The following is a 25,957-nucleotide window of genomic DNA, read 5'->3' as shown; positions in this document are numbered from 1 at the left end:
GATGACCTTCCATTTAGACCCAAAGAATTTTAATAATCTTCATGCCCTAGATTGCTCACTTCCACCTCCTTCTCTCCCTCCTGCTCTTGAATTGTTTAATCCATTCATCCTTTATACCATTTCAGATAATGAGTTTCAGAAGGGCCTTCAAGAGAGCCTAAACCAACCGGTGTCCTGGTGGGAAGGACTCTGTGAACTATGTTGGCTCTTGGTGAACACAGTTCCTCACTGTTTGGCGGACCTGGTCCTTATCCAGGCACAGATAGTCTGTGCAGACTGGAGCCACCCCTGAGTATTCACCGACCTCCTGGAGGGCGCTTCTATAGGTGCTGTTAATGTAAGGACTGCCCGTTCCTTCATGGCAACCTCATGCCCAGGCTCGTACAGCAAGCACTGCTGCTGTTCCAGGCTCTGGTGGGCTTTAGTGATCGCTCGCATCTCCATTTCTCGGGAGCCTGTTCATGCTGCACCCTGGGATGGGGTTCACATTTTCATGTCAAAAGGGCAGTCCTACAAGCGCAGAGGAGGGTGTGGCCTGCATATATATTTAATGACTGGTACAGCTGTCAGAACCACAAAACTGACCACAGGACCAAGGAAGTGCCACTGTCAACTGGCAGCGACTGTAGACACCAGTCTTTGTTGTTTTTTTTAAAAAACGAAACAAAACAAAACAAAACAAAACAAAACAAAACAGGTTTAAGGTACTTTCTAGGACACGGGATTTGATTTTTTTTTTTTTAAACAAGGGTCGCACTTAGTCTGTGGAGACCTCAAAAGAAAACAATTAGGATCAGTGAGCTTTTCATGAAGTCTGGATTTACGTAGGACTTTACAGAGTACACGAGAGACAATGACCCAAGAAATGATCCCTCCCACATTTTTCTATATGTAAGGGTTAGGGTTAGGCTAATTCATAGAGAAATAATACCATTTTGCTAATATGCTATTTATTATAACTGTACATAGAACTCAGGTTACAAAAAAAATCCACTTCTTACTTTTCTAGAGAGAATTTCTGACTTCTGGCAGAAAAAGGGCCTCCAATAGAAAGCTCTGGAATGGTCTCTTTGGAATTAGCAGATGCCAAGAGAAGCCGACAGGCTTGTTTGCCTCTACTGAAAATCACTGGGGCTGATAATGTTTTAGATCGCCACGTATGGGAACTCAGTTAATAGGCTTGGGAGATCGATACTATCTTTCCTCTATCATTTTTTTTTTCTCTTTAACCGGTGTTCATTATTAGTATTAGTCAAGTTGGGGGTGGGTGAGGCAGAATTGAGCAGGAAATAATGCCTTGTAGTCTATTTTTTTTCTCCATTTTAAAATTTTCCTTGGAGGTCAAGTTGGGAAACAGATCATCAACAGGGTCTATTAAATAGGAGGAAGGAAAGCTTCTCCAAACCATCAGAGTATTAGTCAGTGAGTCAAACTGCATTCCATCACCAGATTAAAAAGTCTATGGTAAAAGAGCAGAGGTTTGGGATGAGAGAGGGTTACGGCCTCTAACTCATAAACGATAACTCAGCTGTTTCGTGATGGAATATTTAGAGACATGTGGCCAAGACTTTCTGGCCTCACTATGGATGAAATTAAGGCCTTACCAACTTCCAACTGCCAGTCAAAACCAAATAAGGGAACAAGGCAGAGCCTCCTTGTTTTGGGGGTGAGCTCTTCTTGGGGAAGGGTTTCTTCTGCACATGGATGCTCGGGGTCTTAGGCACTACACATAGTCGTACTTGGTAGGATGGGGTTGTTCATCATCCTCTGTGCGGGCGCCCCCATCGTATATCTTCTTATTTCTGGTGTTGGACCCGAAGCCAGTGCTGGCCTTGAAGCCTCCATGCTTGTAGGCAACATTTTGGCCAGAGGCGTGGTAGGACACAGCTTTGAAGCTGAAAGCGAAAGAAGCAGCCCATGAACACTGGTGTGTGTGGAAGACCTGTTTCCCCATTTACTCTTGATTGTCTCCGTTTGAGCCCTGAGCAGTTCAGACTTTGAACAGGTATGACAGTCTGAACAGACCAAGACACCTAGTTTCCATCTTCTTAGACATGTAGGCTGTGTGTGGTGGAGCAGAATTTCTTGCTTTTACATCAGGCCTTCGGCGAAGAGAGGAGACTTGGTGAGGAGAGGGAGAAATTTAAAGAAAGAGTGTCCAAGAGAGGGTGGTGAAGTACAGGTGACATGAAAGCAGAAGGGGGGACTATTGGAGGGAAAGAGGAATCAGCAAGAAGGGAGGGGAGGTGGGGAACATATAGGGTGATGAAATAAATGACAGTGTCAGACACATGTATGAAACCTGTTATGTTTCATGCAAACTTAAGTGATTATTTGCTTCTTTCTTTTTTCCTTTCCTTTCCTTCCTCCCTCCCTCCCTCCTTCTTTTCTTTCTTTCTTTCTTTCTTTCTTTCTTTCTTTCTTTCTTTCTTTCTTTCTTTCTTTCTTTCTTTCCTTCCTTCCTTCCTTCCTTCCTTCCTTCCTTCCTTTCTCTCTCTCTCTCTCTCTCTCTCTCTCTTTCTTTCTTTCTCATTTTCATTCTTTCTCTTTTGAGGCAGTATCCCACTTAACTCAGGTTGGGCCTCTAACTTGCTATGTGGGTAAAGATGACCTTGAACTCCTGATATCCCCTGCCTCCACTTCCTCCGTGCTGGCATTACAAGATGTGTACCTCTATGGCTTTTGTTTGTTTTTTGTTCTAACCTAAAAAATTTTGTCCATCTGTCTGTCTAATACATGTACATGTTAGAGCTGTAAGGAGATGGTTGTTATTGACTACTGAGCTCTTTCTGTTAATTAAAATGAAAGTGACAATGTCCAGTGGGACTTTGTTTTGACAAAGAATCACAGACTCTGTCAGTTGGAAAGTATGTACGTGTAACTTCTAATTTCTTGTTTTATGGACAAGGTATCAGAGGCTACTTGGTGTGAATATGTGCCCTCCAAAATTCATAGGAAATTTAACCCCCCAGTGTGACAGTGTTAAGGGATGGGGCCTTTGGGGTGATGGTGTCACACATCTTTAATCACTGCTGAGGCAGGCATATCTCTGAGTTTGAGGCCAGCCTGGTCTACAGATTGAGTTCCAGAAAAAGCCAGGGCTACAAACAAAAACAAAAACAACAAAAACCCCTGTCTCAAAAACAAACAAAAAAATAAACAAAAAAAAAAAAAAAGAGAAATGAGCCTTTGGAAACATGAAAGATTTGTGTTTTGTAAAACACAGGTTATAGGCTCTCTCCCTTGTCCTCCCTCCCAAGCCTCTCTCTGTGAACAGCCCTCCTCTCCTGCAGAGAAGGCAGGAAAGTCCCTTTTTGGCATCAGAGACTGGGCTCTCCCAGACACTGATCGCAGTGTCTTCATCTCGGACTTCCCAGCGCTAGAGCCATGATAAATACATTTGTATTGCTTGTAAATTAGCCATCGTCGGGTGCTGTGCTATGAGAGCCCTAACGCAGAGTCGGAGGCTGGGAAAGCAGAGATGACCTGCTGTGGTTACAGGCAGTAGAACTACTGCACGATCCAGCTCTCCCAACCCCAGGACTTCTGCCAAAGTTAAGGGCAGAGTTTTTTGATAGCAGGGCTTTTGGTGTTTTGTAGCAGGTCCTTTGTGGTGAGGGTTGGTCCTGTGCATTTCCGGAGGTCCACCCTGGGCACATATCCACTAGAAACCAGATTTATTTTCCCCTACCATAACCCAAGCAATCACATATTTTCACATGTTGCCAAATAATCTCTGCAAGTGACAGTGATGCAAAATTCTCTTCCAGGAGCTGGCCACGGTGGAGCACGCCTGTAACCCCAGCACTCGGAGAGACAGAGGCAGGAGGATCGCTGTGAGGTTGAGGCCAACCTGGTCTACAAAGCGAGTCCAGGACAGCCAAGACTACGCAGAAAAACCCTGTTTCAAAAAAAGAAAATAAAAAATCTCTTCCAGGGAAGGATTGCAGAGTTAGGAAGCACTGGAGCTAGAAGGAATTTAGAAGGATTACCCTTCCGTCCCAGTGAAATCCTGTTCAATTTTTTTTTTTTTTTTAGGTTTCCCCATGAAAGAGGAAGTTCAGTGAACGCTTAGCCAGTCTCATTCTTCCATCATGAGGACCAATTACTCCAGCTATAAGGTACACATCAAGTGTACCCGGCTAGCTGCGGCGGGAGGAAGGACTCACTTGCTGTCATCCGGTGTCAGGCCACGGCAGGCGATGCACATCATCACTCCCCCAATTAGTGTGAGGCCTCCAGCGACCCACCCCACGAACAGAGCCGCACCAAAGGTGTACCTGAGCGGGGGAGAGATCATGAACACAGACGACTAAGCCCTCCAGGTTCTTCCCGTTCAGTCCCCCCCCTTGTCTTATTGCTCTTTAAAGAGAGAGAGCCTGCAACATTTGGCCAGAGGCCTCAAGTTGTTTCGAAGGCGTTTTGGTGGTCTGAGTTTTCATGGCGGACCTTCTCTCAGGTGGCATCCAATGGTGATTCTTCCCTAAGGGCCTAGACATTAAAGGCTTGATGTCCAAAGGAAGTACTATTGGGAGATGGTGGACCTTTAGGAGTTGCGATCTGCGGGAGGCTTTAGGTCATTGAGGACGTGCTTTCAAAGAACTCGAGTGTTAAAACTGAGAAAGTCTCAGGCAAGCAGGAATGACTTATTAGCTACTTCCAGGCTGTCCCTTCTAAGCAAAAGACTGTGGGAGAGAAGTAGAGAATAACAATGGCAGCTTATGGGATCACTTTCCTCCTCAGTCTTCAAACAAAGCAGAAAACAGGAATGGGGCCCGGAGTTCTCTGGAGTTCCAGAGAGTCAGATCATGATGGCTGTATCTTCTTTGTATCCTGTTTGAGCCTCTTATTATTGGGTGGCTTGAGAAATACCAGGTACTTCTATGTAGAGAGGATTTGCACAACTCTCCTGAACAAATATAGGTATTGATAATGCTTTTCCATTAAACATTTTTCTTTCCTGGGGCTGGAGAGATAGCTCAGGGGTTAAGGGCTGAGTTCAATTCCCAGCACCCACATGGCAACTCAGAACCATCTATAACTCTGGTTTCAGGGGATATGACACCTTCTTCTGGCCTCCTCAGGTCCTGCACAATGTGCTATTTAAACATACACATAGGCAAACACTTATACATATAGAATAAAAAGAAATAAAAATCTCAAAAATTAGAAAAAATTTTTCCTGCTCCCCTTCAGGTATCAGATTATAGTGAGGTTTCATTTTCATCTCCTAGACCTCCACAAGAGTGGGGAAGTTTGACATTCTTTTGCTTTCTGATCTCTGCCTGGGCCCCAGCAGGTGTTCAGTACATTTGCCAGATGCATGAATGAATGAAGAGTGAGAGAAAAAGGCAGCAGTACCAGGAGGAAAAATCACTTCCCCTACCTGTACTGCTCCTTGTTCCTTTCTATTGAAGTTTTTCTCCTGATCCCGCCAACCTTCCCATTATGGAGTATGGGTTTAAGTTGATGCTCATTTACAGCTTGAGTTAACCATGCCTGTCACATTGCCACCGCAATGGGGCCTGTGTAAGAATGCTAGATAAGTATTGTGAACTGTCACTGTATTTCAGGGCAAATGCCAGATCCTCCTCTAGTCATATCAGCAAGGGTATTTCGTGGAAATGAAGTTTATGAATTTACAGACCATCGTTGAGTTAGGATATGGCACAGTTGCCTCTGATAAGTGTATGTTATTCCCGGCGCTGACAGTCACATTAGGCACCTGGCTTGATCGTCCTCTTACAGTGTTCGCTGTGGGTCCCCCAGGAAGCAACCCGGGAGGTTACCTGGTCTGGACAGTCTGCACCATCCCGCCCATGCCACTGTACATGTTCGCTGTGGACATCCAGAAGTTGGTAACCAGCATGTTGGCAAACACCGACACGCCAATGATCGCACAGACTCCTGGGGGAGCAAAAAACAAGAACCAGTTTTAGGGACCACAACGTTTCCGAGGCAGAAATGAGCACAGATTAAAAAAAAATAAAACTGTAGGCTATTCCATTCCTGTAATAGAATGGCCAACCAACCACTGACTGTTGAATCCCCGCTGTGTGCTAGACAGTAGGCAGGGTAGTCTTCTATTTAATTCTGGAAGGATTAATGTGTGTGTGCACAGAAAGAGGTGTTTCCACACACCTTGGGACCAAAGATAAATAACCCAAGTATTGGGGGGGGGTGATCTTTGGTTACTGACAAGAGCTTTCCCCTTAAAACCACTTTCTAGACTTTCACCCAGAAAATGCTTTTCAAGGGCCCAGTTCCATGCTGGCCTTAGGGCTGATGCTCTTACATTGCAGTGTCAGTAGCTAAGGGGGGTGCCTTAGAACTGGTTACAGTTCTGTGGAGTGGAATTTGGCTTCCACACACTCAAATCTTGAATTCAAGTGTGAAGCACGCTGGGCTATGTCCAGTGGTGGAGAGGGGCCACTTTTCTTCTATCAGGATAATCTGTTCTAACATTTGCAGGTACGTGGGAGTGCGAACCTGTGTTTACCTGAGATTATGAACAAGATCCCAGAGGTCAGCGTCATCTTGGCCTTTGCAGAATCATCCATGCTGCCAATGCGAATGCACTTCAGGGCGAAGATGGACACTAGGATGCCAAAGACCCCCAGGACAATGCCCACGATCATGAGGGCTCGGACTGCTTGCAGCATGGCTGTAGGAGAAGGGGCGCAGACACATAACACCATTGATTAGGTTTTATGTTGGTAAAACACAGCAGCCGAGCCTCTGAGGGCTAGCAGGACCATGAACTGTTTTCTTTGACGCTGTGCAAAAATGTGGGATTGTGGGAAATGCAAAAGGGCATCACTTGCACTCCTCCGAGTGATGAAGAAATGTGCTCACAGACATCATAGAATGAGGAATTATGGAGAGGTGCAGTTGAGAGAGCTCTGGGTATTTATTATTTTTTTCAAAACTTGATAATCTGAGCCCAGAAAGGCAAAACGTCTGTCTAAAGTGATCGTCAGATTATTTATCGAACTGACAGGAAACTCAAATAACCCAAACATCATACTGCTTGTCTTATCATCAGGATTGAAAGCTTCATGCAGCAGGTACAAACTGTCGGGAGACTCAGTACTAAGTCTGGCCTGAAGAAATCAAGGCATGGAGGCTATACCAGCAGTACTCTGGTTTTGTCCTTTTTCAAGAGCAACTGCTAAGGTCATCAGTAAGCTGTAGTAAGAATTTTTTGGTTTCTTTAAAAACACAGAAATGCTTTGGGAATATGTAATATGTTTTTGTTTTGTTTTGTTTTATCCCAGGTGTGGGATATGGGGCAGCTTCAGATTGTCCAAGCTGCTAACTATAGTTTGTCTCGTGCTCTGCAAGGGGTATGGGCTTTACACCTGCACATAGTTTCTGCAAGTGTATGTATGACATTTGGAATTCTGGGGGACTCTTGAGAGAGGATATAAATTCAAGAGCCCCGAGAGAGGCTACAGTTGCTCCTCCTCCTCCTGCTGTACCTTCTGCTTCTGCTGCTGTTGCTGGTTTCTGTTCTTGGTTGTGGTTTGTCAAGTGCTGGTCCACAAAGAAACGATCAAATTTGCCCCAAGGAACTCGACGCTTGTAACCAGCAGGAAGTAGTAAACAATACGATGCCCTCTTTCCCCTCTATCCTTCTTTTTCTCCTACCTAGTGTTGGGGGCTTGGAAGGGTGGAATAAGGGTAAAGAAGGGAGGAAGAGATTAAGGAACCCAATGAAGAGTAGCCAAAAAGTCTGGTTACAGTGCGCTGTAGGTTTCTGATTTAAATGATCAGTATGTTAATATTAAGCCTTTCAACATGACCACAGTTTATCAATATCGTCTTCCTTCTAGGAATCTATTGCTGATATAGTGACCTCACCTGCAGATATGTCCAACAGTTTTCAGTTTGGCGAATCATCTTAACAGTCATTTACTGAGACACCCCCCCCCACACACACACCGGGTATGGGATGTCAGTAGTGAACACTTGATGAAATGTTGGGGGACATGCAGCTAGGTTTGCCCATTGCAAGTGTAAGGAAAGCTATAAAGACAGATGACCTGGTGCCTTTTAGTGGGCAAGTCCCTTAGTGTGGGCCAGTGGAGGACTTCAGCTGCCAAGCTATGTACCATACATATATGTGCACCGTATGTTTGGTACATAGAAGACACCAGCCACCAATTGTTTTACCCTTCTAGGGTCGCCCCTGCTCTCTCCAGCACACAGAGCCTGATGGAGCTGCCTTGTCTCCTATCAATCAGTGCTTTAAAAAAAAATCTTTTTTAAAGGCTAAAGATTGATGCCCTGGCAAAATAATCAATCGCTTGTTTGAGTGTCAGAGAACTGTCAAATTGCTATAAAAGTTTCGAATTGTTTTTCCCCTCTCCTCAGCTTAGATGGAAATCAAACAGTTTGTGGGACAGTGTGATCCACAGGCCCATGTTGAATTATCTGCCAACCCTGATCTTTCAGGCTAATGACTTGTCTCTTGATCACAATTACTAAATCCAGCATCGGCATGTGATTGGAACCTGGCAGAGGAGAGGGATGTTTGTACTCTGGACACATCTCAGTCTCCCTCAAGGGGTGCAATAAATCAGTGGTCCAGGGACTCCAAGCCTTTCATCAGGTGGAAAATCTGCCATATAATGACAAGAGGGTGAAAGTCACGAGGGAGGGACAGAGTTGTGACGAAGTTTGAACTGTGGATTCCATACAGCTACTTGGAGTTGGAGGGGGCTACATACCTTCTTTTCTTGGGATCAAAGAGCAATTCTGACATCATTGAAAAAAAAACAAATTTTGAAACTAATTCATGTTGAGACACTGTTAATTGAAACCAGGTGATACTAGACTATGCAAGATATTTTCATCAGTGTTACTCCTTAAAGCCTAATTGTTGACGGACATTTTCCAGAGCATGACCAAAGCGTTGCTGATGGTCCTTGCTGACGGGAGTGGCTTGTATATGAGGGTACAGCCACAGGCACCCCATCCCACACTGGAGCATCATAGGACAGATTAAAAGATCATTTTCCAGCCAGGCATGGTGGCACAGGCCTGTAATCCCAGCCCTCAGGGAGACAGAGGCAGGCAGATCTCTGTGAGTTTGAGGCCAGCCTGGTCCAGCGAGTCCAGGATAGCCAAGGCTACACAGAGAAACCCCGTCTTATTAAAATAAAAAAGATAATTTTTCCCTGTTTGAAACCACTGAAATTAGTTCCTAATTATATAAGCGGTAAATGCTCACTATCACTTTTCTGAGCTTGTAGAAATCTCCCAAAAGGTCTTTGCCTCACTTCTTAGGGATACCTATCTGTAGCATCTTGGTGAGTAGTTTTTCTGGGAAGTAGTTCTCCTTTGAGAAGAGAAGCAAAGCCCACAGAGGATCACACTAATGTTTAGAATGAAGGCACCAAATTGGAAGCAAGCGAGAAACGGAGACTTGTATATAGGCTCTACAACATTCTAATGAAGAAAGGGTCACCTGAAGGAGGCTAGCATCCGTGAGACCAGTGAATAACGTCCAGGTGAAATCCAAATTTGGGAGTAGGAAAGGAAGAGCAGAAATGCTTTCTGGTTGTCTTCTTACCATGGCTCTTCACTGGCTGAGGTGAGATCTCACAGACTCTAGGTCAGCACTCCAGATCTCCATCTGCTTTACCCTGAGTCTCATCTCCCTCAGGAGCTTGTGGTTGATCTTTAGCTTGGCCTCTCTGCTGAGAGGAGTGTCACTAGCCTTGGTCTCACCAGCAGGTGCATTTTTAGTACAGGCTTCTGTGAGTCGTCGATCTGTTCGTTCTTGGGAGAACTAATAATTTGGGCATCTTGAGATCACAGTTGAGTTGGTGATGCCAGGGAGACCCAGAGAATCCGTAAGCGTTGGAGGGGCACTAAAACCTGTCTACTCCTAAAACACGGAGGCTCTGCTGCTCTACATATGTGTATCCAGAGCCATGTCCAGTGGCTTTGCTGGCCCTGCAGGGTGCCGGAAGCAAACATTGTTCATTTTCTTATTAACGAATGAAAATGTATGTCATGTTACTTGTGTACTCATTTCTGTCTTTGTGTAGTTAGAGGGGGCATTCTCTGAGTTTTTGTAGGCATGAATTAATAATACCTCTATATACTCAGCCAGGAATTTGTTCATTCAATCATGTTTTAGAGATTTTTCTTTTGTTGTCATTTTGTTTCAATGTGTATCTGAGGATACCCTGTACCCAGTATGTAGCCCAGGTTGGCAATTCTTCTGCCTCAGCCTGCCAAGAGATTAGAGGTGCTCACCACAGGGGCCTGGCTTTTCGTCATGTATTTAGAGTTCAAATCCTCTGCAAAACCTCCCCCCAGACACTGTAGAGGAATAAATGCTCAAGAGAAATTATCTGTCTTTAGGTTTTTGCATTCTGAGATTACATATTTACATAGTCCCGAGCCTTATGTTTCTTCTTACTTTGGGAATGCTCTAGCTGACTAAATGCCCGAGAAACTGACTGACAGTAGCCCGCTGGTGTGAGTCTGGTGGTCTTTTACACATACACACACACACACACACACACACACACACACACACACACACAGAGACACACGGTTAAATGACACAGCAATTTTGTGGCTCAGAACTGTGACTCAGAGGACATTGTGAGATAGCCTGCACCCTCTGGAAATAAATATCTTTGGGGCTGATCTGTTTTTTTTTTGATGTTACTATTAGAAAACTGGAAGTTTCAGAAAAAGAAGTCACCCCCACCCCCACCCTGCCATCTTGTTCCCATGGACATCTTAAAGCTTTCAATCTACCGAGGAACCTATTAAAGGTTTTAAAAACCACTCTTGTTTTGCTCTTTCAAATCCTAAGTGATTAAAAAAATATATAATTTATCCATTTTGAGAACTACTTGGCAAGGCATCTGGTTAAGATAAGACAATTGAAATCAAGCAAGCACCAACAAACTGATCAAACAACCGTATAGGATGAAGGAGATCTTTCCTCATCCTACGGAAGTTACATTTTTTTCCATCCTCAGCAAGGATGAAGCCCCTGACTCCATTGGGTGGCTTCAATAATATGTTCCTGAATATATCCCATGCACACTGTGTCAGGGGGGCTTTTCCGACATTATGGGATGAGAAGCCTTGTGGGAAGCTGGCAGGCAGAAGGCAAAAGTGCAGAGAGGAATGGCTGTTGGTGTGCCCTAGGAACCCTGGGGGTTGGAGCCCTGAGGGGTCTGCCACATCAGCTTTTGTCCCATGTTTTCAGAGACCTCCTTCTTGCTTGTCCTTTCTTGACCTGCCGATCTCTGATGAAGGCAGGACTTGCTCTGAATAGGGGTTCCAGCATGTCCTCGAGCCCTATTTTTCAGAACCTCTCACTTCCACCCCCTTCTTTCTGCGGAGTTAGCAAGGATGCAACATTGATCTCCAACTTGGGGTTTAGGAACCTGGGCTTGACCGGATGGACCAAGGTCTTCTCTGCCTGGGAACCCCTTGAAATTCTTTTGGGGAGGGGAACTGTGATGGAGACAGGTGCCAGGAAGTGGGTGGGCAAGTGCTGCACCATCCATAAAGATCATGGAGAGACAAGAAGGCAATCTGAGCTTCCCTCTCAGCCTGAAGAGCCTCCCGTCTGGAACCCAAACTCTTTTCCACGGACAGGTAAACAGAAAAGTCACCGTAGGTTTCTCTTTTTACCACCTCGTCTCTTATTTGATAATTTTGATCAAGCAGCACAGGCTTATCAAATGCTAACTCGTGAGTCAGAAGCCTCTGATTCACTGCACCAAAGGTGTGGCTACCACATTCTTCCCTGTGAATACTTAGCCTTATCAGCCAGGAGGGCCGGCAAGACTCCGGGCTGATAAAAGCAAACAGAAAGGTTGGAACTCTGTGTTCCCTCCCTGTTGCAAAATATCTCACTCAGCAAAGCAGCTGTGGACTGATGGGTGAGGGGCACCGAGGTGTGGGTCTCCATCCAGGTTGCACCTGAGCATGCCCAAGAACCTTTAGAGAGACACCAATGGCATGGCCTTATTCTGAGCCTTTCATTTAGTGGTTGGATAATGTTAAAACTTTCAGGGTAAAGTGTGAAGATGGTCCTGAAGGATGGCTCAGGGAAGAAAGGGCACCCGGAGCTGTGAGCACTGAGCTGGCATCAGAGTACCCCTGGGAAGACAGTTCACTGAGAACCTAGGGCCTATGGGCAGGGGCTAGGAGGAGCAGTTTCAGGCAGCTGACCTCTGACTGGAGGCAGAAAGGGCTGCAGGGGGAGTCCACATAGGAAAGTCCATGGCTGACCTCAGAGGGGAAGTTTCAAAACAACACAAACCTGGGTTCTCCAGAGAGCTCAAAGAACCAATAGGAGGAGCCTCATATCTCTAAAGTTCTGCCACACTGTGATGCCAGCTGACCCTCTCTGGGCATGTCATTTGACCTCAAGGACTCAGTTCCCTCAACTCTGGACTTTGAAATAAAGATATCTCTTTGCAGAGAAATGTCATGACGAGCAGGCACCACATGGTGTCTGCATGCAATTAATTCAGGCTTGATGAGTATCAGTTTCCTCTGTTTCTCTAAAAGAACCATTTCCCTGGCAACTCCATATGGCCTTGCCTTGTACAAACTGTATATGAGCATGTGATAAAACTGCCAAGAGTGTGTGACCGTGATGAGCAAAAGAAGAAGAAGATGACTGAGAAGAGGGAGGCTGGACCTAGTGATGCCAAGGAGGGTTGAAAGCACAGACAGAGAAGTGTGGGTGGGGACACAGGATCTGGGCAGCAATGAATAGAAGGAGCCAAATGAATTCAATCCCTGATACAATAGTATAGCTAGTATAAAGAGGTGGAGTCTTGAAAGGAGGGCTCAGTCGTTATGAATGACAGGAGGTCTTTTCAAAGGGGTCATGGAGGTCTGGTTGTACCTTTCTGCCCTTCCCTCCCTTTCACTATGTGAAAACAGAGCAAAAGGTAACATCTTTCAAGAGAAGCAGATCTGCTGTCATCTTGACCCTGGACTTTCTGGCTTCCAGAGCTGTGAGAAATAAGCAGTGGGGCCGTTGTTCATGAGTTTCCCAGTCTTAGTTACTTTCGTTACAGTATTTTGTCAGCCTTTCAGGTGAGACCCAGCTATAAAACTCTAATGATGTACCTCTCCCTCAAGAAACTACATTGTACTCTGACAGGGCCAGCCCCAGGCATGCCATTTTGTGGTAGCCAGCTCTGCCATTGAGACCAGGACCACCCCAGCTGCAAGCTGAGCAAGCATTCTGGTTCTTAAGCCTCAGCTTTTCTCCTTGAGAAATCGGGGCAAGTGGCCTCATTTTAACCCACGTTATAGGTCCTCAGGAGCTTTGATCATGGGCTCAGCTCCCTGAGGTATCTCCTTCACAAGTACGATGATGAATAAACCTTGGAATGTTTGTTCTTACAGTGTTTTGTTTCTGTTTGTCCAAAGGGAGGGAAAACAGCTTGTTTAAAAAAACCACAAGGCACTGACAGACCCCAGCTCAACTTTGTGACTAATGGAACCATCCACCACCTAGATCCAGGTTTTTCTATTAGCGACTGGAAATAGACCATCTGGTTTCACATGGCCATGAGCATTAGCCCTCATGAGAAAACGTGCAGCCAAGGGCAAGAAGAGACGATCAGGACAGCATCAGAAAAGATACTTAATAGTCATATTTTTTTTCCCTTGTAGATTTTTGGGTTCAATGTAGGGTTGTTTTAAAGTCTTCATTCTGGGTCTATACATGTGATCACTGGGCTGATGGGAAACTCTCTAGTTATCCAGTGGTGGTTGATTTTAGACAGTGATTCAGAAAGGGGGAGATAAAACTTCTCACATGGAAAACCCTCAAGATTCTTAGTGCCTGCGGTGGGTGTGGCTGAGAAATACCGAAGGACTCATGGTACAGATGAAGAAAAAAGAAACAGCATCCTTTATTCTGGATATTCTGGGCACTGCAACCACGATGATGATTTAACAATATAAAGAGATAGATCTTGTGAATAAGCTGCCCTGCTCTTCACACACATGCTTTACAATGTGGTATTTTAGAGGTGGGGAAAAATAAGTCTGGTGATGTGAGGGGTCAAGATACCCCTAACACACCTGACTCTAACCTTGGGGCTTTGCCTCCATAATGCTCCAAATGTTTGCCGATATATTAAGTAAGCGGTATTTGACTATAACGTCTTCATGGTGACAGTGGCATGAGGTTGATTAGAAGTTTGCTTTCTCTCTCCCCTGCTTGCTGGCTGACCTTAGCTTTGCTCTTCCACTGTCTCCAGAAAGTAGTGGAAACAGTGCATGGGTCACCCTCTGGATAAATATGACACTCGATGGTGTATGGTTAATTTTGCTATAAAAGGGGAATGGGGGATGCTGTGTCCTTCATGCTTATTGTACTCAAGCCCAGACCCCCTCTCTTCAGGTCTCAAAAAAAAGCTCATTCCCAGCTGGAGGTAGAAACAGGCCAGGCAGGAGGAAAGGACAGACTTGTGGCTACGTGGCCATCTTCTATCTATGTGATTTTGGCCATCATCCATTTCCTTCCTCTTGGAGTCTCAGTTTCTACCTTGTAAGAATAAAGCTGTACATAGCTGCATGCAGGAGAGTCCAGGTGCAGCCCAGCACAAGGCCACTCCCTTTAATTCTGGGAACTGCAAGCTGCATGGACTGGAACACAGTAAGAGGAGATCAGCTATCAGGTACACAGAGCTGGTGACAGGCCCTGTGTCACCATCACCGCTTCCCTCCCTGTTCCATCAAGGAGACTCGATACAGCTTGAGTTAAGTTATTTTGTGACTGTGAGTACCAAGTAGGCATGTTATAGTTTCTTTAGAGAAACTATATAGTGAAGACTTTGCAAGAAAAGAGATTGTGCTGAGGAAGAATTTAATAACCAGTAATGATCGCTATGATTACTAACTAAAAGTATGATTGCTATCTGTCATGGATCTCTAGTAACACTTCCAGGCTTTTTTCCTCTTGCGTTCTAGGTCAAAATTAAGGCAGCCGCTGCATCTCTCTACTGCTTCCACACTGTCTCTAGACATTTCATCCACCACCGAGGAGGCGTCTCTCCTTTTCTCTGGGTTCTTGTCATGGTCAGCAGACAAGGCACACAGCTGTTTCAGATGACAAGTCTCAGCCCCTTGCATTCTAGTTGGTGAATGCTCCTCCCTCAGAGCCCCCACCAGGGTCCACAGACACACTCTCCACTTCCTCTTTGGAAGCCCCATCTCTTTATGCCATTGCCTTCAGATGATCTTCCTGCCTGTTCCTTCAGTCAGTCAGATCTAGGTCATCTGAGTCTGGCACTTGCCACTTACTGCTGATGAGGCTGGTGGCCCCTAACTTGACACTGTATTCCAGGGCCATCTCCAAGCCATCATTTTCATGGTTTTCAGGGGAATCCTGTCCCTGTAACTCAGACCACTGGGGATCTGTATAGCTGCTGGAGATTCCCCTGCCGCAACATTCATTCCCACCATGGCTCAGCCTAGCTTGACCGGAGACGGTATAGACCAGCACCCCCATGCTATTCCCCTGCACTCTTGCCTTGGTGAGCAATGCAGCATTGTGTGAGAGACGCAGACAGGCATCTCAGGGTCCTCTGGCTGCAAGCTCACCGACAGAGAGATGACCAACAACACAGAGTAGCAGAGAGCGCATTGTTACGGACCTTACATTCATCTCTGCAGTCCTTGGCACATGCTTTCTGCCAGATCACTGTGTCCTAAAACTCAGCATAGTCCAGGACCTCCTCTCCCTTTGCAGGCTGGAAACATCTCAGGGCTTTTGTTGTTGTTGTTGTTGTTACGGTGGTAACCGGGCTTCCTCTCTAAAAGCTGCTTGTGTAGCATGACATGGAATAAAGGTGCTGCCAAGTTTCCCTTCTTTCCACCTAAGTTTTTGGGGAAGAGGCTTGAGTCTCTGCTCTATGGCCATGTTCACACTCATTTGCTATTATGTCCTGAGGAGTTTTTTTTTTAAATATTTTTTTCTTCACAGAAACTCCCTCTGACATGCTCTGAAACTATACTCTTACATCAGACAACATATCACATGCAGAGGAATTTAGTAATAGTTGCTGAAAAAATGAGCATAAATCAACAGCGTGCCTTCTCTTGCACTATTATTGGTTTTGACCATCATGCCATCGAGGAATTACCTGATTTGAAGAACTGAAATCAGTATGGGAGTGAGGCTGGGGGCGTAGCTCAGTGGAGGGCAGGTGCCTAGCAGGCGCAAAGCCCTGGCAGCAACAATGGCAAGGAAAACAGACGGGGGTAGGTGGGAGGTCAGCATGGTGGGTAGACGGAGGCCCAGACTGCCTCTGTGGCTGAGGTGACCAGTGCTCAGCAAACAGCTGTGAGTCCCTGAAGTGACACGTGTCACTTTCAGCTGACGTGTTTAAGAAGTTCTTGTTCTCTCTTTAGGACTTTCTCTTGCTTCAGCTTCAATGAATAGCATGTCTATAATCCTTCTCTATGAACTTCATGTGGGCCCATAGTAAATTTACATGGAGTGAAGTCCTGGAGAGCAGCAGCTAGCGTTGACCACTCTGACTAATTAGCCCTGAAACTCTAGCCCAGGCAATACAGTAAGGATGCAGAAGATGTCTATTGATAACAGCCTGGGTAATCGAGTGTCTGTTTCAGAAGGAGGAGGAGCTTGAGTTGAGTTAAATTGTTTTTCTATACATGGAAACACAACAGCAAAAACATAGTACAAAGACAAACTCAATCTTCTGTCTTTTGGAAAAGGAAACTTCTTATCTGTATTTTTTGTTTGTTTGTTTGCAAATGGCTCGCTTGCATAAGCATTGAAATAAATTCTTCTTATTCAGTCCAACCTAATTTATCAACCATTTGCTGAGCAGCCTCCCTACCAGCAATGTTCAGAACTGGGAGGAGCCTCTCGCTCTGGTTCACAAGGGTGTTAACACAGAGCTGAATGAGACAGATGTCTAAGTAATGGAGTAATTTAGTCAACAATCTAAAACCCTCCCTCATCACTGAGTAATTTTCTTCCTGCTGCTAACATCCATGTAAAAGTACCATCAAATCCACTGCTAACATCCATGTAAAAGTACCATCAAATCCACGTGTCTCCACACTCATGTCCCTTTCACCAGGATTTACATGTGCCCACAAGTCCAGTCTTGCATTCTGTATTCTGAGATGTGAAAGAAATACTTCTTAGGCTCATGAACAGTGTCAAAGGGGTGGGGTAGGAGTCCAATGCCAAGAGCATGCTGTAGTTGGCTCTGGTTTGTGGGATCCCATTAAATTTGAAAATGTGGGAAAGCTTGAGAAGATTGTGGAAAGGGCAGTCGGGGGTGCTAAAAGGGAGCTTTCTGGGCCTCCAAGCCAGAGAACACTAAGAGGAGAGGGAGAAGAATGGGCTGGGGCAGAGGCCTTAGGAAGAGAGAACAGGGAAGGCAGGAGGGATATGGAAAGGCTCCTGTGTTGGGCTATCATGTTTACTCACTAACCAAGCAGGAAACAGAGAATCCTGGGAGTCGCGTGGGGTTTGACATGTGTAGGAGACTGAGGAGCGGAAGAGTCACTCCAACCCTGTGGTGTGGTCAAAGGAGCAGATGAGTGAGGACAAAGGATTGAAACCAGACTGAGGAAGGAATGAGTCTGTCTAGCAGTGGTGGGAAAATGTAGTCTTTTAATTTGGCTGTCCGTGAGTAGGAAGGAGACAGAACTTGACAATGGACAATTTCTCGTTTCCAGGAAAGGAGGGCAGGAGCCCAGGTTAGCAGGAGAGGCAGAGGATGTGAGGAGAGGGGTTGACCAGCAGGACAGGATAGTAGGCTGTGGAGCCTTGGGTGGAAGGTGAATCCTGTGGAGCCGAGAAGAAAGGGTCCCATGGTTGAACAGGAGTGAAGATGCTGCCATGCTGTTGAGCCGCGTGGGAGAGTAGGGTTGTTTGAAAGGTTCAAAGCAGAAATTGTGATAGAAAGCACATGACCAGCAGTGTTTGGTGGGCACTGGAGAGAGGGTACTGAGAATGGGACAGACGCCTTGGTAAAAACTAAATAAGAACTCAGTCTTTTTAATCTCCATCTAAAAAGGAACATGGGCGTGGCTAGCCACGCAGCAATCCAGGTTTTTCATGGCCTTCCCATGACTTGTCACTCTCACATAGCATAATCTCTCAATCTGTGTGCCCTCTCACCCCCATTTCTTCCTCCCTTGCTCCCTGCTCAGGTTTCTCAAGTCAGTGGCTGTGATGGCCCTGCCATGAGTGTCTTCCCACAGCAAAGTACATCCTGACACTCTGCTCCTCTTCGCCTTTCACAAAATGAAGACAGACCCGTTGAATTGCTTTTTTACCATCCCATTCCAAGGGCTCCACAACTCCTTTACAACTTGTAAATGTGTTTCATCTATCTCTTTACAAGGAATTTGTTTCCGAGAATCAAAGCCACAGGTTTGCCGTTTGCCTGATGTTTTTGTTAAGTACAGGTTGAGTTTCCGTATTGCCAAGAATGCAAAGTCCCTATGATGCATGAAATAATTATCTGCATTAAAAACAAAATTCAAATTTCGTCTTCAAAGGTGAAGCGGTGCCATATATTTATATTCTACCTTGCTCTCATATTATATTTTGACAACTTTGATTTTTCAGGGCCAGGTATACTAGACATTTTAATTGCAAATGCAGAAAAAGGAAATCGTAATTTAATGAGAATGATAATAGTTTTACACCTCACAGAGATCCTGATTTAACAAAAAAAAACAAAAAACAACAAAAAAAAAACCACTTTAATAGAATTGAAAACACAAGAGAAGTCACTCTCAATAAATTTCTCTGTCTATAACAAAATACTGCCCTCCTTCCCTACGCTCGTGTGTATTCAGGCAGAAGCGAGTCTCCTTCCTGCTCATGGAAGCAAGCCGCTTGTGTTCTTAAGTAACAAGGTTCAAGCTAGCCACCACCCGCATGCTCCCTTACGTTAGACCCATTCTCTTTGGCTGCGGTATGAATTCTCCCGTATCCTGTTTGGCTCTTGCCCCCTTTGATGCACGGCCAACTTCTCTTATTCCTATCTTTCACTGGGAGCCAGGGCTGCTGGGGCCTGATGGCGGCTCAGTCCCTCGTCCCTCAGCCTCTCCTGTCCCTCCCGTCACCTCTCCTACCTGGCCCCTCCCGTCACCTCTCCTACCTGGCAGGCCCAGGATGGTGAAGTAGGGCCGGCACTCTGTGAACCCCGAGCTCTGCTGCACGCAGCTCCTCCAGAGCCCTTCATACTGGAACACGGAGGTGACTGGGTTGTCGTACAGGTCTTGGGTGCTCCACATGTCCATCCCAGTGGCGGCTATGCAGCCGGCCAGACCCAGGAGGGACAGGAGGAGCCCCACCGCCTGGCACGTGGTGGTGGCCATGGCTTCAGTCGCTGATCCCAGGCCTGCAGGAGCAAGCCACCACCCTTCTGCTGGGAAGGTGGACGGCCTCGCCGGGGAGTGCTCCTAATCAGAAGGTCCCCCTCAGCTCAGTGTTTGCTCACATTGTTTTCCTTAGATAGTTCAGTTTCACTCCTGCTTCAAGGGCACATTTTTCATTTGTTGGGGAAGCGGCCCCGAGAGGCACTTGTCTGGTTGAGCTTCGCAGCCCGGGGTGGGTGGAACGCGGAGCAGGCTGAGTGGACAGCCTCTCCCCTCCTCCAGGCTCTACCGGCTCTGCCTCTGCCCAGAATGCACCACGTAGAGGAGATCAAAGTTCGTCTCCTCCCGTGAGAGTATGAGGCGAGACCACTAAGACTGACCTTATAACGAAACATCCCGGGGTGCACCCATTTGGCTCTCTCGGAAGTCAGACTGTCGTACATTCTCCTCTCACTCCCAAGCCGCCTTTCTGTTCTGACCCCAAACGGGCAGGGCAGCTGTTATAATTTCATTCACAAAGAAGAGTTCTACCTCATTTTGAACGAGGTAGAAAAGGAATTTGTCCAAACGTCTTGAATGAACCCCAAATACTCTAAAGAGTAGCAATGGTGGTTCCCACCCCTCGCTTCAAGGCTAGCCCGCCTTCTCCATCTCCACACAGAGAGGCCAGAACAAGCAAAGATGAGAACAGGAAGCCAGGTTCTCGAGATGCACCCTTCATCCACAGGTACTGGGACGGCCCAAAGAACTGTCTCTCATAAAATGGAACTATTCAAATGCCATACACACAGAGAGGTTACCACGAAGACTGAAAGAAGGGTCAGGGCTGGCTGGAGTCCCTGACCTGGCTGCAGAGCGGCATGGCAGCTGCTCCCCACCAGTGTGCCCAGTTCTGCAGTTCTGGTGGTCTACCCTTTGTCGGCCAGTTTCTTCATCTGCAGAGAACTAAAGAGAACATTCCAGAGCTCCTTCTGATCTCGCTAGCTTCCACGTGTTGGAGAAAAGTTTTCCTCATCGTTGGTGAATTATCAGAGGCTGTATGATTAAGTAGACTGAAGAGCCCAGAGCTGGGTCTTTTGCTCTTCAGCAACCGTTTGTTGGAGAATTTATCAACCTGTTGCCTCATGCCAGTCCTCAATGTCTGGCCTCTGAATTAGAGCCACTTTAATGAGAACTTTTTCAGGGTCCTGAAGCACATACATACGCACACACACACACACACACACACACGCACGCACGCACGCACGCACGCATGTACTCCTGCCCTCTCAGTATCTAGACATGGCAAGTTCTCTAGGAAGCCCATATTTCATTGTTATATTGGCCACACCCAGCCCCTGCTCCCAAGGCTTTCTTCCCATAAGCACAAAAACAGTTAATGTGGATGGTCTTCCCCTAATGTGAATGGAGGTAACCCTCCCTTTAACGATACACCATTTTCTGTGGTCAGTATCTGTAGAGAATGAAGCATGAACCAGAAAAAAAATCCAAATCAGAGAACAAGCCAGAGTCATGACAAACGGGACGCCCTGATAGCAACCGAGTGTTGCTCAGATGAGCTACCAGGCCAAGGTCAGCTAACAAAGATACTGGTCTCTACTGGTGGACTGAGACTGGCCAAATAGATTGAACAAGGCTGGTGGAGTCTATTCGAGAACTGTTCTGGCACTATTTCGGGGGGGGGGGGCGTTGGCAGCCTTGGTGCCCTCCACCAGAGGGCATATTTGTCATTCCCACAAAGCTCCGTGAGGTTGGTTCTCAGCTATCTGGTTTATCAGTCATTCCTCCTAAGCGTTGCTTGTAAGGCCACCAGAACAGTAGGTTGGAAAACAGAAAAACGCTGATTATCTAATCTCATCTATAGAAGTTTCTCTATGATGTTTTACACTAACGTTCAAAGTTAGGGAGGGAAACTTATTTAGGTAACGTGCTTGCTTTCTTGGTTGAAATGTGACAATGTATTTATTTTGGAAAACAAAACGAAACAAAAATTAAAGTGGTAAACTAAAGCTAACTCTACCTACACAGAATTCTGAATGAAAAGAGAAATTATATAAATCCACAAACTTCAGGAGATTATGTTTAAAACATTCAAAAGATGAAATCTTCACTTTCTGGGCTGGTTTTTATGCTCTGACCACTGCTTTAGCCCTGCCAGAGAACAAATGGTGGTCCATAGAGGAAAATCTGATTTGCTGTTTGTGACAAGTGTTAAAACGGACCGTCTATCCCTGTACTTCGACTCTGGTCTGATTCTCTTTGCAGTAATAGCCTTGGTACAACAGAACGGAGCAAGATGTTTTGCTGACATCCTCGGGGAAATCACCCGGTGTTTCCAGCTTAAACACAGCTCAGTGCCACATCAGCCAGTGGGTTTCCCGGAGCTGATGCTGTTTTGCCGACACTGGAGAAATTATTCTTCCAGTTTTCTTGACTTTTTTCAGCTACAATGGCAATTGATTAATTTGGCAAGAATGGTGATCCAAAGAGCAATGAAAACATTATAGGTAGGTATTAGTTCAACTAGCTAGAAGAATAATTGACCTGTTTATTAATTTAAAAAAGCTACCTAATTTCTGATTCTAAAAATGTTTGTGTTTGTAACAGAAGACTTGGAGGCATGCAAACAAATTGCTCACATTTTAAAACTCCAGGCAAACTATTTGACATACTTTCTTATCAGTTCTCATGATGAATAATTTCACACTGGTAAAGAGGTTACAATTCACATGGTCAAGAGATTGCATGTTTGATAATTTGCTATTTTCACTAGTTGTGTTTTTGTCACCAAAGCTCTTTCAAGGATAATTTATGTAAATCAGTAGTCTTTTACCTAGAAGTATTATAATTCACATAAATTTTTTCTGTTCTCAGATACTTAAATTTTTATCTTCCTCTAATTTCCTTTTATATAAAAGAAATGTAATAATAAACACTTAATGTGTAACTTTTTGCCTGCATTTCTGCTCACTCTTTTAAGATAGATTCTTAGGAGAACTAAATTTCCAGAGCATGAACTATGAAAACAAAATCTCTTTTATATACAATAACATTTTCCCATAATTTTATTTCCAGCACCAGTATTTAAAAAGACTGTTCTAGGGGCTGGAGAGATAGTTCTGTGGTTAAGAACCCTGGATGTTCTTCCAGAGGGCCAGGGTTTGATTCCCAGCACCCACATGGTGGTTCACAAAAGTTCAGTTTCGGGGGATTCGATGCCCAATTCTGGTCTCAGAGGCCACTGAAAACACAAGGTGCAGAAATATGCATGCAGGCCAAACAGTCCTAAATATAAAATAAAAATAAGAATGAAAATATAGTTCTGTACCCTCACCTACACTATGAACTTAGTAAATTATACATGACCATTTGTTGTCATTTGTATCTCTTTGCCCGGTGAGTTTGAGCACTTGAAAGTTTTTATTTTATTTATTATTGTGGGTTTGGTGTATGTGTGTGTGTGTTTTGCATTGCTGGAGGTCTGAGGACAACTTCCAAGAGTGAGTGTCTGTTCTTTCCTTCAGCATGAGGCCCAGGGATTGAAGGAGACTTGCAGAGCAAGTGCTTTTACACCCTGAGCTATGTCACTGTCTCTGAGGCCCTGAAGGTTTGGATTATTTTTTTTCTTAAACACACACACACACACACACACACACACACACACACACACAAGCTTATGGGCTGAGTATGATGGAGCATACTTTTATGCTCACCACTCATTGGGAGTTGGGACAGAGACAGGCAGGCTTTGGCTTTGAATTCAAGGCCAATATGGTTTGCAAAGTGAGTTCTAGGCCAGTCAGGGTCACATAGTGAGACCCCAACTCGAGAAACTCACAGCAACAATAAGAAAATACTTGTGAAGCAGGTTTTTCTTTCTTCCTTGAATTGGCAGTCTGAATTGTTCATTCATTTGTTCAATGAGATGACTCCTGAGGATATTTGGGTACATCAGGAGACATTTTTGGTAGTGACAAATAGGTTTAGGAAACAACACTATTTCCACCTAATGAGTAAAATATCCTAAAACTCGTAGAATGACCCTCAAGAGAAATACATACCCTAACGTGTTGAGAAGGCCCATATAATAACGGTCCATTTTCTGACTGTCTCTAGGTTTTTTTAAGCCCCTCGATCACTAAGTTATCCACACTCAGAAAGCTTTAAATATGTTGGTGCTCAGCCAATGTTCATTGAATAAATAAATAAATATATATTCTAATGCCACAATTTCTATGTCATTGTTTAGTCCCTTATGATTTATATTTGTGTGAGGGAACCAAAGGGCTTTTCTTTTCCTTTTCTGTGTCTCCCCAAAAGGAACCTTGTCTATACCCGGTTGTCTTGGAACAGGTTGACCCCTGGATGTGAGCCTAGTAAAATGTCCTTTTCTAGGTAGGCAGAGGCAGTCAGTCCTATGCATAAAGTTCTCCTGGAAGAGTGGTTCTCAATGTGAGGGTTGAGACCATTGGGGCCAACCCACCCACAGAAGTCGCCTAAGACCATTGGAAAACACAGATATTTATACTACGAGTCACAGCAGTAGTAAAATTACAGTTACTATGAAGTAACAATGGAAATAATTTTATGGTTGGGGGGGTCACCACACATTGAAGAGCCCCATTAAGTGGTCACAGCATTAGGAAGGTTGAGAACTGCTGCTCTGGCAGGTTGTGCTGTGTTCGGCTGTTTCTTGCTGAGCCTGAGACTCTGTGTTTGCATTCCTGGTGGGAATTTTAAAATATCAGTGCTTTCATTTCAGAAACAATAAAAAAGAAAAAGAGTCATGCCCTGGGTTCTCTGGCTCGCTGCAGATAGATTCTGTCTCTACTGCTCCCAATACTTCTACAGGGGTCAAGAACATCAGTCCTTGACTTCTGATGAGCAAAATGGCTGACGGACTTCTCACTCAGTGGTATCAGGGCTCCATGCTTGAAGGCTTGTGCCTGGCAGTCAGTCTCTTGGTGCTGCCTGCATTCATTTCACAATAGGCTTTTTGCACATAACTGATCACAACAATTACCACCAGAAATACAGAGCAAAGAACTTTATCCATCTAACTTCAGAAATAACTGTGTTGATGTAGCCATCGGAGCTAGATTTCAGGAATGCTTTTCTCCTCAGATGAGCAAGCCCACTACAAGGAAGCACCAGGTCCCAGAAATCTTACGGCTACAGACATTTCGTAAAACAAACCCACTCAGGTAGGGACTCTGCATCAACGGTTGGGATCATTTCATATACAGATGGCGAATCTATGAAAAGACAAATCGCCATGTAACTGCCATCTTCTCTTGCTTCCTTTGGGGGGTTTCTAAGTCTTGACCCGTGGTCAAGTGACAAGTCCCACCTGAGGAAACCCCCCATGTTGTTTCTTATCCTTCCTACAATACCCAGCCTAGATCAGTTCTCCTAGTAAGACTTCTCTGTGTTTCTATGAAAGGGACAAATAAGCAAAAATTAAACTTACACCTTCAGCATTCTCCTGTAACTCAGATTTCTCTTCAAGTTGAAATGAACAGTCCACTAAGCCAGAATCTCTACCATGTTTTGTGGCTGACATGCTGATCTGGGGAAGGGGCCTGGCAGCCCCACAGCATCTTTTCCTCAGGGCAGAACTCATTTGCCAGGTAGACGTTTCTGCCCTTGGAAGGGTCTGGAGTCTTGTCCCTTGAGACTAATCCTTTCTGGAGGTCAGACACCTGGAGGTCAGAGCCTTCCCCCACCCCCAAGCACAGGCCCATCCAATGCAGCCCCAAGATCCCTGACTCTTCCTTTGTGTCTTTTCCTTGGTCCCATTTCTATTCTTGTGGTTAGCTTCAGAATTCCTGGGAGTGAAGGCCAGGCATGGGAGGCCTGGATAGTAGAGTCTGTTCAGGTATTAGATGGTCTCTGACTCAGCAAAGGGGCTCGTGGTTCTATAAGGAGAAAGTGGTGAGTGTCTGGGTCTCCTTAGTCTTGTTCTCAAGGGCGGTTGAGACTATGCCATTACTCACATAAGAGCAATTAGAAAACTGTGTCCTTGGGAGAGCTGGACACCAACAGACTAATGGAATAAAAGTGCCAACAGCTCCAGAAAGTTCTTATGCCGACCATTGCCGTAGGGGCTGTTACTCCTGTCAAAATGGAACCTTAGTTCCTCTTGTTTCTTGGTCCCTCTCCTCCAATCTCAGACACAGTCTGATGCCTCTTCTCTACCCCCAGCCACCCTTCCAGCCTGGCACCTGGCCCTTACCTGGCAAGCCCAGCAGGGTGAAGTAGCCTCGGCACTCGGTGAAGCCAGAGCTCTCTCGGACACAGGACCGCCACAGCCCTTGGTAGTTGAATACAGCCGTCACTGGGTTGTTGTATAAGTCCTGGGTGCTCCACTGGTCCATGCAAGTGGCTGCAATTACCCCCGCAAACCCGACCAGCGCAACCACGAATCCCAGGCCCTGGCAGGCCGTCACAGACATGATGGAGAACAGCGTCGGGGACACAAACGCAGGACACAAAAGACGAGCAGGTTCTGAGGGCCCTGAGCGTAGGGATGGCGTTTTCTCGGAGAGGCCGGCCCACAAGTCACAAA

At 45.5% G+C, this 25,957-nt stretch overlaps 1 protein-coding gene across 2 annotated transcripts; it reads right to left on the bottom strand.

Moving 5' to 3' along the window:
• On the bottom strand, nt 1–25,957 carry Cldn18 (claudin 18). Of its 2 annotated transcripts, none has more exons than XM_060385443.1 (5): nt 25,625–25,957; nt 6,500–6,664; nt 5,790–5,907; nt 4,170–4,280; nt 1–1,895 (listed from the first exon to the last, which is right to left on the bottom strand). In XM_060385443.1, the coding sequence occupies exons 1-5, from the start codon at nt 25,842–25,844 to the stop codon at nt 1,724–1,726; spliced, it is 786 nt and encodes a 261-aa protein (XP_060241426.1). In that variant the 5' UTR covers nt 25,845–25,957; the 3' UTR covers nt 1–1,723. The 2 variants fall into 2 exon arrangements, with proteins under 2 accessions (XP_060241426.1, XP_060241425.1); XM_060385442.1 differs by lacking the exon at nt 25,625–25,957 and adding an exon at nt 19,170–19,517.

The sequence above is a fragment of the Meriones unguiculatus genome, chromosome 6, assembly GCF_030254825.1.
Source record: "Meriones unguiculatus strain TT.TT164.6M chromosome 6, Bangor_MerUng_6.1, whole genome shotgun sequence".
NCBI lineage: Eukaryota > Metazoa > Chordata > Mammalia > Rodentia > Muridae > Meriones > Meriones unguiculatus.
This window is presented reverse-complemented; position numbering and strand designations above follow the sequence as displayed.

Coding starts and splice junctions, on each gene's coding strand:
- Cldn18 (XM_060385443.1), bottom strand. CDS start 25,844: ATGTCTGTGACGGCCTGCCAGGGCCTGGGATTCGTGGTTGCGCTGGTC. Junction 6,665..25,624: donor CACCCTGCTGGGCTTGCCAG/GTAAGGGCCAGG, acceptor CTTCTCCTACAG/CCATGCTGCAAGCAGTCCGA. Junction 5,908..6,499: donor GATCTTGTTCATAATCTCAG/GTAAACACAGGT, acceptor TTGCTCCCCCAG/GAGTCTGTGCGATCATTGGC.